General features: G+C 46.5%; 2 protein-coding genes across 2 annotated transcripts; both read right to left on the reverse strand.

Moving 5' to 3' along the window:
* Positions 1-2,044: 2,044 nt before the first annotated feature.
* LOC135518518 (probable cationic amino acid transporter) lies at positions 2,045-7,336 on the reverse strand. The gene is made up of 7 exons (XM_064943688.1): positions 7,042-7,336; positions 5,794-6,030; positions 5,438-5,655; positions 5,164-5,310; positions 4,866-5,074; positions 3,939-4,753; positions 2,045-2,934 (listed from the first exon to the last, which is right to left on the reverse strand). The coding sequence occupies exons 1-7, from the start codon at positions 7,334-7,336 to the stop codon at positions 2,510-2,512; spliced, it is 2,346 nt and encodes a 781-aa protein (XP_064799760.1). The 3' UTR covers positions 2,045-2,509.
* A 5,437-nt stretch (positions 7,337-12,773) lies between these two features.
* On the reverse strand, positions 12,774-15,463 carry rpl22l1 (ribosomal protein L22-like 1). Its single transcript, XM_064941251.1, has 4 exons — positions 15,386-15,463; positions 13,569-13,682; positions 13,266-13,387; positions 12,774-13,111 (listed from the first exon to the last, which is right to left on the reverse strand). Exons 1-4 carry the CDS (start codon positions 15,392-15,394, stop codon positions 12,967-12,969), a joined length of 390 nt encoding a protein of 129 aa, XP_064797323.1. The 5' UTR covers positions 15,395-15,463; the 3' UTR covers positions 12,774-12,966.
* Positions 15,464-16,911: the final 1,448 nt, after the last annotated feature.

Here is a 16,911-nt window from a genome sequence, read left to right on the forward strand (position 1 = left end):
TTCTAAATGGTGAAAAATCCATCATGGCGTATCGATGTAGCGAATTTCATGACCTTAGTATTAACTGGGTGAGGGGCGTGACCTTTTAAAATGTGCATTTTCAATCTCTTATTGTAGTGCCACCATCTGGCCAATAAAATGTAATTTGGTAAACACTAGACACAGATCCACAGTCCCCTTCCCGATGTCATTGTGGGGGACAATAAAATGTAATTTGGTAAACACTAGACAGATCCACAGTCCCCTTCCCAATGTCATTGTGGGGGACAATAAATGTCCCCTATTGTCCCCCTAGTCCACCTTACTTTTTACTGACATATCAACTGACATTTTAACAAAAATTTTGCTTTTTAGCCTTTTTAGATTGTAACTATTTATTTTCATAGTTCGACACTTCAAGGTTTCTACATATATATATATATACTATACAGAGATGTATCATTTCTCCAGATTTTTATTAAGAATTTAATGAATGATACATTTGACATTTTAATTGGTTAATTTATTAGTGAATTTTTATCTATATGTATATTTTTCCCATATTTTGTGACGGTTCAGTTTTTCCCCCTGAAAAAAAGTAATGTATTTTTGACAGTACATTCTATAGAGCATGTGTGCAGACAGCTGAGTGGGAGCGTGGCCAGCTTGGTAGGCTTCATCATCACCACAACCACCAATGAAAGTGTGCGCACCTGCGACTACACGTGTGCGCATGGATAAGCCGGGAGCGCAAGGCCACATGCTCCGGGTTCTGCTAGTGTATCGAGCTTGACCAGATCCTCACATTACCAGGTGTGTGTGTGTGTGTGTGTGTGTGGTTGAAGGAATTTGCCTCTAACCACATCTGTAGTCCACCTGCAGATTCCATAGACTTCTAGAAAACCGTACCATATCTCGTGTTATTTAAAAAAACATCTGAATATAAAAGTCTCTATCGCTACCTTTCCCCTCCCCCTCCAGCAGACATCCAGACATGTTGTGCAGTGAGGGTGTGTGTGCGTGTCATGCCCTGCATCAGGCTAGGTCTAGGACATGAGATCCCCGCTATCAAACTACGCTGTGCCATGTTGGGGGGCTCGCTCATCTTCGTCATGGGGAAGTGAGACGTTCACACACAGACACAAACATTCCACACAACTTATAATAATCCTATATTGACTAATGATGCTGTGTCAGGCTATGGGATGCTGCGGGACCATCTCATATCACCCTCTCTCTAACCTGGAAAGTGCTTCCTGTGTGGGACAGGAAGGCCATGTCAGAAGCCTTGTGACAGGGACCGAGCAGCTGGTGGACAATAACCAACTCTCTTTCTCTCCACCCTATCTCTTTCCAGCGCTCTGTGGATTGGTGTCAACTATCTGGTTTGCTATTGGTGCTCATGCAGAGGAGGGTCTGTTGTAATTCGGCATCTCACTGTATGCTGGATGGATCGGCTCCGCCCTCTGTCTCCTGGGGAGCACTATGATTCTGTGTTGCCATGGTGACAACCACTTGGGGAACCTCTAGTGGCAAGAGAGCAGCTACTACTACTCCAGACAGGCAGGGGGCGCCACCACACCCATCAACCCCTCCGCTACTGCTACGCTACTGCTACCACTGTAATCACAGGCAACCACGCCAAGAGCGCCAACGTGTGAGAAAGAATGTTAAAAAGGATTATGAGCTGCAATAATTTGTGATTGACACATCCACATGGCTGGCTTGTCTTCATGACCATGACCTCATCCTGAGGACCATGACCTCACATCCTGCAAGACAGGAAGCTGGCCAGGTGAACACCACCCTCCTCAACTTTTTCCCTGTTCACTGGAATTCCATAACCTCCTTCTACACCACTAGTGTTCTAGTGTTCTGGTGTTCTAGTGTTCTAGTGTTTTAGTGTCCTAGTATTCTGGTGTTCTAGTGTTCTAGTGTTCTAGTGTCCTAGTGTTCTAGTGTTCTAGTGTCCTAGTGTTCTGGTGTTCTAGTGTTTTAGTGTCCTAGTATTCTGGTGTTCCAGTGTTTTAGTGTAGTAAGGGAACAGAGACAGGTGTTCTCTCAGATGTATTTGTTTTATTGACAGTTTATCAGACAACAGCAAAACACAGATCATTCTTTCTGCACACATTTACACACTCTGACTCAACAATAAATACTTTCTTTTTTGAATGATCACACTCTTAAAACAAAATAATCTTAAATATTTACTAACCAACTCATCCATGTACAATGTCACACCAGTGGAGTCAGACTAATAGGTAGTATAAGAGCATGTTTGCTCCTGTATAATTGATTCACTCTCGGATAGATAGATTGATTGATTTTAAACACAGCATGTTGTATGTATGTTTATAATGCAGTGTTAGACCAGGTGGAATGGTTGCCATATAGCTCACTTCTCCTGTCCTCTCAGGTCTACTTAAGTGCCTATGGTGTGGGGCTTGATGAGGGATTCAGGAGCCCTCTGCCCTTCCTCTCCTCTAGCTCCTCTAGTGAAACAGGAAGTAGGTGTGTTCTACTGCAGCTGTCAATCACAAGAGGAGCCCCCGGGTTCCTGTGGATCTGTGTAGCCCTGATTGGTTCTTCCCCTGGATCCCATAGAGGAGCCCTGAGGGCCGGACTGATAACCTGACTGGTTCTGGTACTGGGAGCCATCCTGGTACTGGTTGCCATCTTGATTCCCATCTTGATAGTGGTTTTGGTACTGGTCACCCTCCGGATCCTGGTTCTGATCCTGGTTTTGCTGTTGGTAGTGGTAGCCCTTCTCCGCTGACCAGCCCTGGTAGCGCCCCTCTTCCTGGTTGTCCTGGGGGTCAAGGTCATTGTCAGGGGAGAAGGTGTCGTCAAGGTGGTCATCATAGCGCTGGTAGGTGCTGGCGTGAGCCTGTTCCTCTCTGGTGCTGATCTCCAAAGAGCTGTTCCATATCCCATAGCAACCGTAGATCAGTATACCTAGAGAGACAGACCATAATAATATCACATCCCATAGCAACCGTAGATCAGTACACCTAGAAAGAGGATAGAGGAAGGAAAGAGAGGAGCAGATGTATGGAAAGATAAGGAGATACTACAGGAGGGTAGAGGGAGAGAGGAGGGGGAGAGAGGGAGAGAGGAGGGGCAAAGGGGGTAAGAGGAGGGTAGAGGGAGAGAGGAGGGGAAGAGGGGAGAGAGGAGAGGGGGAGAGGGATGGGGGAGAGGGGAGAGAGGAGGGGCAGAGGGGGAGAGAGGGAGGGGCAGAGGGGGGTAGAGGGAGAGAGGAGGGGGAGAGAAGAGGGGGAGAGAGGAGAGGGGGAGAGAGGAGGGGGAGAGGAGGGGGAGAGAGGAGGGGGAGGGAGAGAGGGGGAGAGGAAGGGGGAAGAGGAGGGGGGAGAGAGGAGGGGGGAGAGAGGAGGGGAGAGGGGGAGAGAGAGGGGGATAGTGGGTAAGAGGAGGGTAGGGGGAGAGAGGAGAGGGGGAGGGGGGTAAGAGGAGGGTAGAGGGAGAGAGGAGAGAGAAGAGGTTAGAGGGAGAGAGGAGGGGGTAAGAGGAGGGTAGAGGGGGAGAGGGGGAGAAAGGAGGGTAGAGGAAGAGAGGGGGTAAAAGTAGGGTAGAGGGAGAGAGAAGAGGGGTTAAGAGGAGGGTAGAGGGAGAGAGGGGGAGAGAGGAGGGTAGAGGGAGAGAGGGGGGGAAAGAGGAGGGTAGAGGGAGAGAGGGAGGAGGGTAGAGGGAGAGAGAGGAGGGGGAGAGGGAGAGAGAGGGGGAGAGAGGAGGGTAGAGGGAGAGAGGAGGGTAAAGGGAGAGAGGGAGGAGGGTAGAGGGAGAGAGGAGTGGGAGATATGAGAGCGGGGAGGGAGGAGGGTAGAGGGAGAGAGGGGAGAGAGGAGGGGGAGAGGAGGAGGATAGGGAGAGAGGAGAGGGGGGAGAGAGGAGGCTCTCTTCTCCACATGAAGGAAGTGACTAGATTAAGTGTAACTAACCCAGAGTGCACCAGACAGCGAAGCGTGCCCAGGTGAGCGGCGACAGTTTCAGCATCAGGTAGGAGTTTACCAAGATGGCCACTGCAGGGACAAACGGCACGCACGGCGCCATGTAGGGCAGGATCCGCCCACTCTCAGGCTGGCGCACGATCACCACCAGTACGGTTGCTATTTTGCCCGCCAATAGTGTCGCTACGATACCTGACACGGCCGAGCCCACTCCGGTCCCTCGCTCCACGCCGAAGATGACAGTGGCCCAGAGGAGGAAGGAGAGGAGGAAGAGGAGGAGGGTGCAGCGTGTCACCATGCGACCGGAGGACGGGGTGGGACGGGCCGAGGCGTCAGGGATTCCCAGGCGAACACGCAGGGTGGAGTAACGATTACCTAGAACCCTCTTCAACAACGAGGAGGGGCCGGTGTGGAAGCTGCCAGAGTCGCCAGGTTCACCTGCAACACCGCTCGATTGGTAGCCGGAGCTGTCAGGGTCAAAGGTCGATGAGTCTGCTCCTCCAATCAACATCTGGTCATCGTTGGTGGGCAGAGTTCCGTCATCGCATTCCGCCATCACGCCCTCTTTCTGCCTAGGCCCCTCCTCTCCCTCCCCAGGCAGGAAGTTGTGTGTGTCTGTGTCGGGCTGGTAGCGCAGCAGCAGGACACACACACTGACCAAGGTGTAAGCCAGTAGTGTTCCTATAGACATCATCTCTATGAGATCTTGCAGGGAGACAAGGAGAGACATGAGAGCAGCCAGACAGCCAGACACCAGACACGCTACTGCTGGAGTGTGAGTGTACGGAGAGACGTTAGCCAGGAACCTGCACACACACACAGGAATAAACACACATTACTACCATTTAGTGAACATTCATCTTCATAACATTAGTCTGTGTGTGTGTGTGTCCATGCCTGTGTGCATGTGCTGTTCACCTGAAGAGCAGTCCGTCTCTAGCCATAGCGTATATGACCCTGGGCATGGGGAACAGGGAGCCCATTAGACTGACAGTGAGGCCAGCTATAGACCCTACAGCCACTATGTATTTCCCCGGCAGGAAGCCATGCACTGCAAACATCTCCATCAGTGGAGCTGAACCATCGATCAGGTCATAAGGAACCATCAGAGTCAGGACCACCGACACCTAGGGAGGGATACACACATTAATACCACACACACACGTAATAATGAAGGCAGTAACAGCAGGGAGGATGGAGATGTGTGTGTACTCACAGAGACGTATGCAGTCAGACAGGTGATCAGACTAGCAGTAATAGCATAGGGTATAGAGGTGTTGGGACTCTTGGCTTCTTCTCCTGTCGTAGCGATGATGTCAAACCCTATGAAGGCATAGAAACAAGTGGCCGCTCCCTTCATCACCTGGTACACACACACACATCAGAGAGAGGTTAATGTGTTTGTGTGTGTGTGTGTCTCGGTGAATGCTGTTGTGTGTGTGTGCCTGTGCATTCGCCTTTGACTTGGTTCAGCTGAGCGTATCTCTTACCCCGGACCATCCGTAGGGCAGGAAGTTTCCCGCCTCCCAGTTGTCAGCGGAGAGAAAGAAGAGTCCAGAGATGATCAGGAAGCACCACACCACCAGGTTGACCATGTTCAGAACGTTATTCAACCCTACCGAGTTACGAACCCCTAATGCCACGATTACCGTGACAACCAGCGATATGGCCATGGCCAGGACGTCAGGGTACGACTCCTCCCCTTTACCTGCAGGGGGAGGGGAGATTATAGGCACACAAACACACACACACACACACACACACACACACACACACACACACACACACACACACACACACACACACACACACACACACACACACACACACTCACTCACTCACTCACCCAGGCCTCTGAGTGTCCCCAGGTGTGTTATCATGTAGCTCGAGATGCTGTGATTGGCCAGCGAGTCAAACATGCTGCTGAGAGCCGACGCCCCGGCTGCAGTACCAATTAGGTACTCCAGGATCAGATTCCAGCCAATGAAAAAGGCTGTACACTCCCCCACTGTGACATAGCTGTAGGTGTAGGCTGACCCAGTTGTCTTAGGGACACGCACGCCAAACTCTGCATAACATACACCTGGAAGAGAGACACACAATTGACCCAGGTTAAACACACATACATGTCAAACTACTACAAACACATATACAGTGGGGCAAAAAAGTATTTAGTCAGCCACCAATTGTGCAAGTTCTCCCACTTAAAAAGATGAGAGGCCTGTAATTTTCATCATAGGTACACTTCAACTATGACAGACAAAATGAGGGGGAAAAAATCCAGAAAATCACATTGTAGGATTTTTAAAATATATATATTTTTTTATTTGACCCCTTTTTCGTTGTATCCAAATGTTTTTAGTAGCTACTATCTTGTCTCATCGCTACAACTCCAGTACGGGCTCGGGAGAGACAAAGGTTGAAAGTCATGCGTCCTCCGATACACAACCCAACCAAGCCACACTGCTTCTTAACACAGCGCGCCTCCAACCCGGAAGCCAGCCGCACCAATGTGTCGGAGGAAACACCGTGCACCTGGCAACCTTGGTTAGCGTGCACTGAGCCCGGCCCGCCACAGGAGTCGATGGTGCGCGATGAGTCAAGGATAACCCTACCGCCAAGCCCTCCCTAACCCGGACGACGCTGGGCCATAAAAAATCTTTGGAGGGAGTTGAAAGTCTGTGTTGCCCAGCAACAGCCCCAAAACATCACTGCTCTAGAGGAGATCTGCATGGAGGAATGGGCCAAAATACCAGCAACAGTGTGTGAAAACCTTGTGAAGACTTACAGAAAACGTTTGACCTCTGTCATTTCCAACAAAGGGTATATAACAAAGTATTGAGATAAACTTTTGTTATTGACCAAATACTTATTTTCCACCATAATTTGCAAATAAATTCATTAAAAATCCTACAATGCGATATTCTGGATTTTCTTTTCTCATTTTGTCTGTCATAGTTGAAGTGTACCTATGATGAAAATTACAAGCCTCTCTCATCTTTTTAAGTGGGAGAACTTGCACAATTGGAGGCTGACTAAATACTTTTTTGCCCCACTGTATGTGTGTGTGTGTGTATATGTGCGTGTCTCTGACCTGACAGTATAGAAGCCACAGCAGCGATGATGAAGGACAGGATCACTCCTGGCCCCGCCATCTCCTTAGCAACCAGCCCGGCAACCACGTACATCCCTGTCCCAACGCAGCTCCCCACCCCTAGCGACACCAGGTCAGCTGTCGTCAGGACCCTAGCCAGCCCCCCTACCTCTGTGATATCGTCGCTGACCTCTGACCCCTGACCCATCCTACCCACAGGTTTGGTCCTGAGCAGGCGGGAGTACAGGCTGTACCATGCATCTCCCCAGGACACACGCCTCAGCCATTCTGCCATAGCGGTGGGAACGGGATGGGTGTGTGTGTTTCCTCCTATTCCTTTATCACTATTTCCCTCTCATTTGTCTCTGTCTCTCGGTCTGTCTCTCTGTCTGTCTCTGTCTGTCTCTGTGTCAGAGAGTATCCATGCCAGCTTCAGTCCACACTGTTCTGGAGTTGGAGTTTTGCTCTGAGGTCTCTGTAAAGACAGAAAAATAATGTGTTGTTGTAAATGTTAGACAGATTGGCGGGCAGACAGTGAGTGCTGAACACAGGTGATAGCATTAAGCCTGTAAGTAAACCTGTAGGTACGTATGCCTGTAGGTACGTATGCCTGTAGGTAATACTGTAGGTACGCCTGTAGGTAAGAATGTAGGTACGTATGCCTGTAGGTAAGCCTGTAGGTACTTACGCCTGTAGGTAAGAATGTAGGTATGTACGCCTGTAGGTACGCCTGTAGGTACGTATGCCTGTAGGTAATACTGTAGTTACGCCTGTAGTTACGCCTGTAGGTAAGCCTGTAGGTACGTATGCCTGTAGGTAATACTGTAGGTACGCCTGTAGGTAAGAATGTAGGTACGTATGCCTGTAGGTAAGCCTGTAGGTACTTACGCCTGTAGGTAAGAATGTAGGTATGTACGCCTGTAGGTACGTATGCCTGTAGGTACGTATGCCTGTAGGTAATATTGTAGGTAAGCCTGTAGGTATGTACGCCTGTAGGTACAGTGGCTTGCGAAAGTATTCGGCCCCCTTGAACTTTGCGACCTTTTGCCACATTTCATGCTTCAAACATAAAGATATAAAACGGTATTTTTTTGTGAAAAATCAACAACAAGTGGGACACAATCATGAAGTGGAACGACATTTATTGGATATTTCAAACTTTTTTAACAAATCAAAAACTGAAGAATTGGGTGTGCAAAATTATTCAGCCCCCTTAAGTTAATACTTTGTGACTGTAGGTACGTATGCCTGTAGGTACATATATGCCTGTATGTACGTATGCCTGTAGGTACGTATGCCTGTAGGTATGTATGCCTGTAGGTACATATGACTGTAGGTACGTATGCCTGTAGGTACATATATGCCTGTAGGTACATATGCCTGTAGGTACATATATGCCTGTAGGTACGTATGCCTGTAGGTACGTATGCCTGTAGGTACATATGACTGTAGGTACATATATGCCTGTAGGTACATGTATGCCTGTAGGTACGTATGCCTGTAGGTACATATATGCCTGTAGGTACGTATGCCTGTAGGTACGTATGCCTGTAGGTACGTATGCCTGTAGGTACGTATGCCTGTAGGTACATATATGCCTGTAGGTACGTATGCCTGTAGGTACGTATGCCTGTAGGTACGTATGCCTGTAGGTACATATGACTGTAGGTACATATATGCCTGTAGGTACGTATGCCTGTAGGTACGTATGCCTGTAGGTACATATGACTGTAGGTACATATATGCCTGTAGGTACGTATGCCTGTAGGTACGTATGCCTGTAGGTACGTATGCCTGTAGGTACGTATGCCTGTAGGTACGTATGCCTGTAGGTACGTATGCCTGTAGGTACATATATGCCTGTAGGTACATATATGCCTGTAGGTACATATATGCCTGTAGGTACGTATGCCTGTAGGTACGTATGCCTGTAGGTACGTATGCCTGTAGGTACATATGACTGTAGGTACATATATGCCTGTAGGTACGTATGCCTGTAGGTACGTATGCCTGTAGGTACGTATGCCTGTAGGTACGTATGCCTGTAGGTACGTATGCCTGTAGGTACGTATGCCTGTAGGTACACCTGTAAGTAACACTAGAACATAAAGGCGTCACCTTTTCTCCTCTCTCACTAGAGCGAGACTCCCTCTAAAATATTCATCAGACAGCACCTGATCCCACATCACAGTGGAGAACTACACCAACTTCAGCCGACAGACAACAAACTACCCTCTCTGTACATCTATAACCTACACTACTGACAGTAACATTAAGTTACTTATTTAAACAAGATACATTTCCCTGAGGAACAAATTTAAATTAAACATATCAATAAAAAAATTGGTTTCCATATGTAGGCTGCAGCTTCACGATAAAGAACCCACAGGTGACTGATGGACAGGTGACATACTGACATGTGACTGACAGACAGGTGACTGACAGACAGGTGACTGACAGACAGGTGACTGACAGACAGGTGACTGACAGACAGGTGACTGACGGACATGTGACTGGCAGACAGGTGACTGACAGACAAGTGACTGATGGACAGGTGACATACTGACATGTGACTGACAGACAGGTGACTGACAGACAAGTGACTGATGGACATGTGACTGACAGACAAGTGACTGATGGACAGGTGACTGACAGACAAGTGACTGATGGACAGGTGACTGACAGACAGGTGACTGACAGACAGGTGACTGACAGACAGGTGACTGACAGACAGGTGACTGACAGACAGGTGACTGACGGACAGGTGACTGACAGACAGGTGACTGACAGACAGGTGACTGACGGACAGGTGACTGACAGACAGGTGACTGACAGACAGGTGACTGACAGACAGGTGACTGACGGACAGGTGACTGACAGACAGGTGACTGACGGACAGGTGACTGACAGACAGGTGACTGACGGACAAGTAACTAACGAACAGGTGACTGACGGACAGGTGACTGACGGACAGGTGACTGACGGACAAGTAACTAACGAACAGGTGACTGACGGACAGGTGACTGACGGACAAGTAACTAACGAACAGGTGACTGACGGACAGGTGACTGACGGACAGGTGACTGACGGACTAGTAACTAACGAACAGGTGACTGACGGACAGGTGACTGACGGAGAAGTAACTAACGAACAGGTGACTGACGGACAGGCGAGAGGCGAGACCACAATAGACAGGTGAATAACACAGTACATCTCTGTCTTTCAACACATATGTAAATGAATGCACATACAGGACACAGAATAAACACTCACCTGTTTGGTGCTTTCCCCAGGAGAATGAGCAGATACAGAAGCTTTACCTCGGTTCCATGTTTACTGCAGAGAAAGAGAGAGCAGCCAAGGCCGGACTGGGAGGAGGTGAAAGAGGAGGTCGAAGGGAGAGAAGGGGGTAAATTATTCAGTAGCCAGTCCATGTGATCAGAGGCAAGTCTATTATTCATCACCAAGGAGCCAGCCTGGGTGGTGTGTGTCCAGCTGTACCGTATGAAACCTGGGAATGAGGCAGGTGTGTGTTATCTATAGGGAGGAGAGACTCAGTCAGTCAATGGTTAACTGCACCACTATACCCCGAGAAATGTGATTTCGACTGGCCTCATTTAATCAACAGCCCTCTCATATTAGATCCCACAGGCCTGGAACCAGGGGATCCCAGCAGTGGATGTGGTGTTAGCAGAGACAATAGATCTAAGACCCCTGAGAGCAGTGGATGTGGTGTTGGCAGAGACAATAGATCTAAGACCCTGAGAGCAGTGGATGTGGTGTTAGCAGAGACAATAGATCTAAGACCCCTGAGAGCAGTTGTGGTGTTAGCAGAGACAAAGATCTAAGACCCCTAAGAGCAGTGGATGTGGTGTTAGCAGAGATGAGAGATCTAAGACCCCTGAGAGCAGTGGATGTGGTGTTAGCAGAGATGAGAGATTGAAGACCCCTGAGAGCAGTGGATGTGGTGTTAGCAGAGATGAGAGATCTAAGGAACAGAGATGATGGGGGAGAGGAGTTTAAGCTGGAGATGGGCTAATACTTAATCATCCTCCTCTCTTCTCCAGGTTATTTTTGTGGTGTTGACCGTTGAGGGCTGGGGTATAATGGGTTTAGGATCATGTGGGCTGGGGTATAATGGGTTTAGGATCATGTGGGCTGGGGTATAATGGGTTTAGGATCATGTGGGCTGGGGTATAATGGGTTTAGGATCATGTGGGCTGGGGTATATTGGGTTTAGGATCATGTGGGCTGGGGTATAATGGGTTTAGGATCATGTGGGCTGGGGTATAATGGGTATAGGATCATGTGGGCTGGGGTATAATGGGTATAGGATCATGTGGGCTGGGGTATAATGGGTTTAGGATCATGTGGGCTGGGGTATAATGGGTTTAGGATCATGTGGGCTGGGGTATAATGGGTTTAGGATCATGTGGGCTGGGGTATAATGGGTTTAGGATCATGTGGGCTGGGGTATAATGGGTTTAGGATCATGTGGGCTGGGGTATAGGGCTAGGTATGGTCTGACAGTTTTATAGCTACTCCAGTATTGTATCGTTGCTGTAATCTGCTTGTCATCTGACAGAACAGGCCAGGTTACCTACCTGCAGCCTGACTAATCAGTCTCAGGGAGAATAACATACACAGTTCCCTGCAATATAAAGCAGACACACTGAGAGTCAGTAGAAGCACACAGAGACATGGACAAAGACAGGAAAACATACACTACTGTGCATTTTCAGGGTCATTCAGGGTGAAATGGGCACTGGGCATTCCTACGGCAGTGTTTTATCCACTGCAGATGAGAGTTGATGAGGGGGCGAGAACAAACCCAGAGACACCCATGCATCCACACACACTCAAGAAACACCTAACAAACCAGGGGTGCTTTCAGTTCGTTTGAACGTTTGCCAAGTTGAGGAACGGTTTGTACTGAAGGACACCCACACAGATGAAAGGGAAAACAAAACCTGGAAATATAAAACATTCACAACCATTTTGACATCAGCCAAGATTATATAACATAAGATTAAGGAAACTCAAACTAGGCAGACAATAACAGAGTAAAAACACTGACTCAGCCCAGACTACTGCTACCAAAACATTACATTTAGAAACAGTTAAGTTGGTCAGAAAGACTTGTTTGGATTATAGTGAACTTCAGTCCTTCAGTACAAACCATTCCTCAACGTAGCAAACGTTCAAATGAACTGAAAGCCCCCCTGGCTGCAGACTATTCTTTTTAACTAGGCAAGTCAGTTATGGACAAATTGGTTTAACTGCCTTCAAGGCCTGAATGAGATTTTTACCTCGTCGGCTCAGGGATTCGACCCAGCAACCTTTCGGTTACTGGCCCAACGCTAAAACCACTAGGCTATCTGCCACCTGGGGTACACTGGAGGTGGGGTATAGTAAAGATCATATAGGAGTAGGGTTCATGCTCTGGTTACAGGATGATAATCCCGTACTCCATATTCTAAGAGCAGTGCGTCGTCGAGGTTATTTTTTTAAACTTCCGGTTTAGCCAGCATTGCTGTTAGCCGTGCTGATTTGCACACTGTATAACAATACAACAGGACACAGTAGACTCAGCCCCTGGTGACATCATGTGGACATACTGGGAATTACACCTGTGATGGTCATCTGAGAAATTCTGTGACACTTAATCCACACCGAAACTCATACTTCATTGAATGTCATGCACCCACAAAATAAACGGGCAGAACACACCATGACTGTTTTGTTGATCTCATTTATTATCCTACCAAGACTCCAGCTCATGATGAAACACACTAAAGTTTGCAGTCCATCCCCTGAAAAAAAGAAAGGTCTCTCAAACTACTTTCCCTCACACGCAGGTGACACGTGTGTGGGACCGGCCAGTCTCCAGTCCTACATGCTGGGGCAGGTGTGCGGAGCTTGGTTCTACTCGTCATTGTCTGACTCCTCCTCTTCCTGGCTGATCTGGAAGTATCTCAGCTCGTAGGTCTCCTTGTCTGACGCCACGACTCTCAACCAATCACGGAGGTTGTTCTTCTTCAGGTACTTCTTGGTCAGGTATTTCAGGTACCTGTGGACAAATGGGAGAGGATAATGAGTTTGACGTCAAAGAAGGGGAGAACACTTCAGATCTGTCCTAAAGGGTAGAGACCAGGGTGTTTCTCAAACCTACTCCTGGTTAACAAGGCATGCTGAGTAGTAGACTACGGACACCAACAGCCCACCTCTTAGAGAACTGCTTCTGTGACGTGACGTTGATCTTGTTCTTCAGGCGGGCGATCTCAATTACATTCGCCAGATTTCCTGTCTTGCCGTTGACCTTTACCCTCTCTTTGAGGAATGTTTCCTGTTGGACAGAGCACAGTGACACTAGGGAAGAGAACCCTAGGGTTTGAGCTAGGGAATGGAACCCTAGTCCACACACAGAGTTAGGCAAACACAACACAATAATAAAGTATAATATCCCCAGCCTGCTTAATGATGAGGAAGAGGAGGTGGTGTCAGGCAAAGCAGGGCCGGTAACTTACGAAGTTGGCCGAGTCCAAAATGCCGTCCTCCACAGGGTGGGTCAGGTCCAGGGTGAACTTCCAGGACACCCCCCTCTTGGTCCTCTTGACCACAGTCTGTTTCTTCTGCTTTAGCTAGGGAAAACAACCATGGCATTCAGATCATAGAAATATAAACGACAGGAATGATTCTGATCGCCATGACAGGCATTCCTCAATCTAATGTATACCTATAAAGTAAACACATATTTTACATTGGGGAAAACCTCTTGAATCTATGCTCGGTAATTACTTTAGAGCGTTTCTCAAACTCAGTGCTGGGGTGGACCGAGGGCTGCACATTTTGGTTTTAGGACTAGCACTACACAGCTGATTCAAATAATCAAAACTTGACATTAATAAAACCTCCCAGGAAAACAGTCTCAGAACCTCCCTGCAACCTAAAAATGTACATTCCCTAAACTGGCTGTTTTCCACTTCCGTTATCCGAACATTAAAAAATATATTTTTTTTAAACGGTCAGGAAACGTATGGCTTTGTTCCCAGAACCAATGGGAAACCAAAAACGTATGTGCCCACAACTTTCTCAAGGAAACAAATGTGCTAGCTGGGAAGGGTTTGGAACCTCACCCTGGTAATTTGACTGGTAAAGTCATGGGTATGCTGAAAATGGCTGTCAGCCCTGACTTAAATGGCATTTTTGTACTTCTCATCACGCTGTCAGTGAATAGATAAAGCCCTTTAAAAATACAATCGCAGGAAATATGTTTGGAAAGCAAATTACAACTGGTGAAAAGACTAATTTGCCAGTTGAAGTTACATTTTTTCCCCCTCAACTGATGAACCGCACTGCTTTTTCAAAGTAGTTTAGGCCTACATTGAGACCATCACTGGTATGGTGAGCATGAATATGCGTAGCCTTCTATCTTCATTGGGTGAGTCGGTATCGCTGGAAAGTTGATTTAGTAACCTATAATATTTATTTCCTCCTAATGTTGTACTTTTTAACAACTCTGAACCAATTGTGTGCCACCCTACGGGAACTCCCAATCCTGACTGGATGTTATGCAGCCTGGATTCGAACCAGGTACTGCAGTGCCTTAGACAGCTGTGACACTCATTTGTGTCTCCCTTTTTATTGGCCCTGGACCAGGTCTTGACCATAGAATGCTTTTGGGAATCTGGGCTAAGGCTAAATTGTAATCTTAAAATTATAAGATCCTATGGTTCTAACAATTAATATAGTTTAAAATGCTTTTGGTAATCTGGGCCTAGGTAGTTTTGAGTGTCAGATTAGCCACTCTTGTGTAGTATTAAGTCTCCGGTCATGTAGGCCTAAATTAATTAGAATAGCTTGAAAAGGGTTTTTAAAAAGGCCAAATTCGTCTGGACCCTGTTCAGATTAACCCCCATCTGTTTAAATTCTAAAAATAAAACAAAAACTTAACTGTATACCACTCGGCAAATCCGGTGATAGAATGCATCATTATCACTTATCAGCACCACCAACTCAATTCATCTTCACGCAGCTTTGCCTGTGTAGTGTTAAGCCATAATGTGCACCCCTTTGGAGTCCCCAAGACAGAGTTTGACAAACGCTGATTTACAGTAATGATAACTTATAAACTGAACACGTGTACTGCTAGCTAGCTAACCTTATGCAAGCCTAGCTAGCTTAGCCTTGCTGCCTAATGAATGGCGAGTAGTCGCTTGCTTTACTTAATCACATAACCCCTGAAATACATATTGGTGTATAATGTAAAGTGGTGCACATTTTGTTAAATAAAGTGAAATTAACAATGATAAGAAGGGTTTTCTGTCGAGCTCTTTTCACCTACCGATGCCATCTTGAGTGTACGGAGTAGAAAGGAAGTTGCGTTGGTCGGGCGCGGTGCTCGTCAACGTCGTTACGTGAGCCCTTTGCCTAATATGGTCATTGTTCAGGAATGGCATTTCAAATTGGAATTTGGGATATTCTACTGTAAACTGCAGTACACTGATTAATAAAATGAAGAAAATACTTTCAATAAATAAATCACTGGTGGTATATAGTTGTAAAATGAACTATTTTTCTGCAATTTTCCTTTAAATGCTGTATTAAAAAAAACAACTTTGCTTTGTACATCTTATGATAAATCTACTGTACTGCTGTATTAGTTTGAAAGAAATGAGGGGTTCATTGATTATTAATGGTTGTTCTTATGTTATGTTGCTCCACGCCAAAGGCCAGGTCGGGTCCAAAGAGCAGCCAGACAGCACCCACCCAGACAGCACCCAGAGTGGTCAATCATTGACAGGTAGAAAAGCAGGGTCGTTGATTTACTGATGTAATAGGTCTGTATTGTTGCTAATATGCTTACTGAGTAGCCTGACCACAAGCATGCATGAGTGACCAACAATCTCACACACCTTATTTGATCTTTCTTTTATCCAAATCTTCTATATAGTGCCAATGGAAAGTCTACCACCCGTTTAACTTTTTCACGTTGTTGCCTTACAAAGTGGGATAGAAATGTAAAGGGGTACTCGGCAGTAGAAACAATAACAGAGGCCTCCCCACCCCTGGTTCGGTAAAAAGATGAGGGATAGGGCTGGAGAAATGTATTCACTCTCAAATTCCTATACAGAGCTATGGATGCAAGGATTGACCGGTCATGATATCAACATAATAGTTTTAACCATGTTGAGGCTAAATAGTTTGTTTACATTTTCTTTGTTTACAAACATTGGAGTAAAAAAAAAAGCTTAAAAAAAAGCTTATATTTTGGGTTCTGATGGGGTATGACAGTTGAACTATGCGCAAGGCATATATTCTTAAAGAATCAATGGGAACATATACTTAATTTATAAGTCAAATTGATGTAGCAACCACTGATTGCCCCTTTAATTGCATTTTGATGTCATTGATCTACACAAAACACTCCATAATGTCAAAGTGAAAAGATGTTTTTTTTTTTTTTTTTACAAATGTTTACATATTAACACAAATTGTATAACTAAAATAGCCATTGCTTAAGTATTCACCCCCTTTTAGGCAAGACTAAATTTAGTTCAGAAGTCAAATTTGGCTTTAACAAATAAAATAATAGGGATTGACATAATTTCTGAATGACTTCACCTTCCTCTGTCCCCCATATGTACATCTGCAAGGTCCCTCAGTCAAGTACCGAATTAGAACAATAACAAATCAGACATTGAATATCTCTTTAAGCATGGTCAAGTTAATAATTAATTTATTAAACTACCCAGACACATCAAAGATGCAGTCATCCTTCTGAACTGAGCTGCAGGACAGGAAGGAAACTGGTTAGGGATGTCACCATGACAAAAAGTATTTATTCCCAGTGCTGACTTAATGTAACTC

Source organism: Oncorhynchus masou, chromosome 28 (assembly GCF_036934945.1).
Source record: "Oncorhynchus masou masou isolate Uvic2021 chromosome 28, UVic_Omas_1.1, whole genome shotgun sequence".
Taxonomy (NCBI): Eukaryota; Metazoa; Chordata; class Actinopteri; order Salmoniformes; family Salmonidae; genus Oncorhynchus; species Oncorhynchus masou.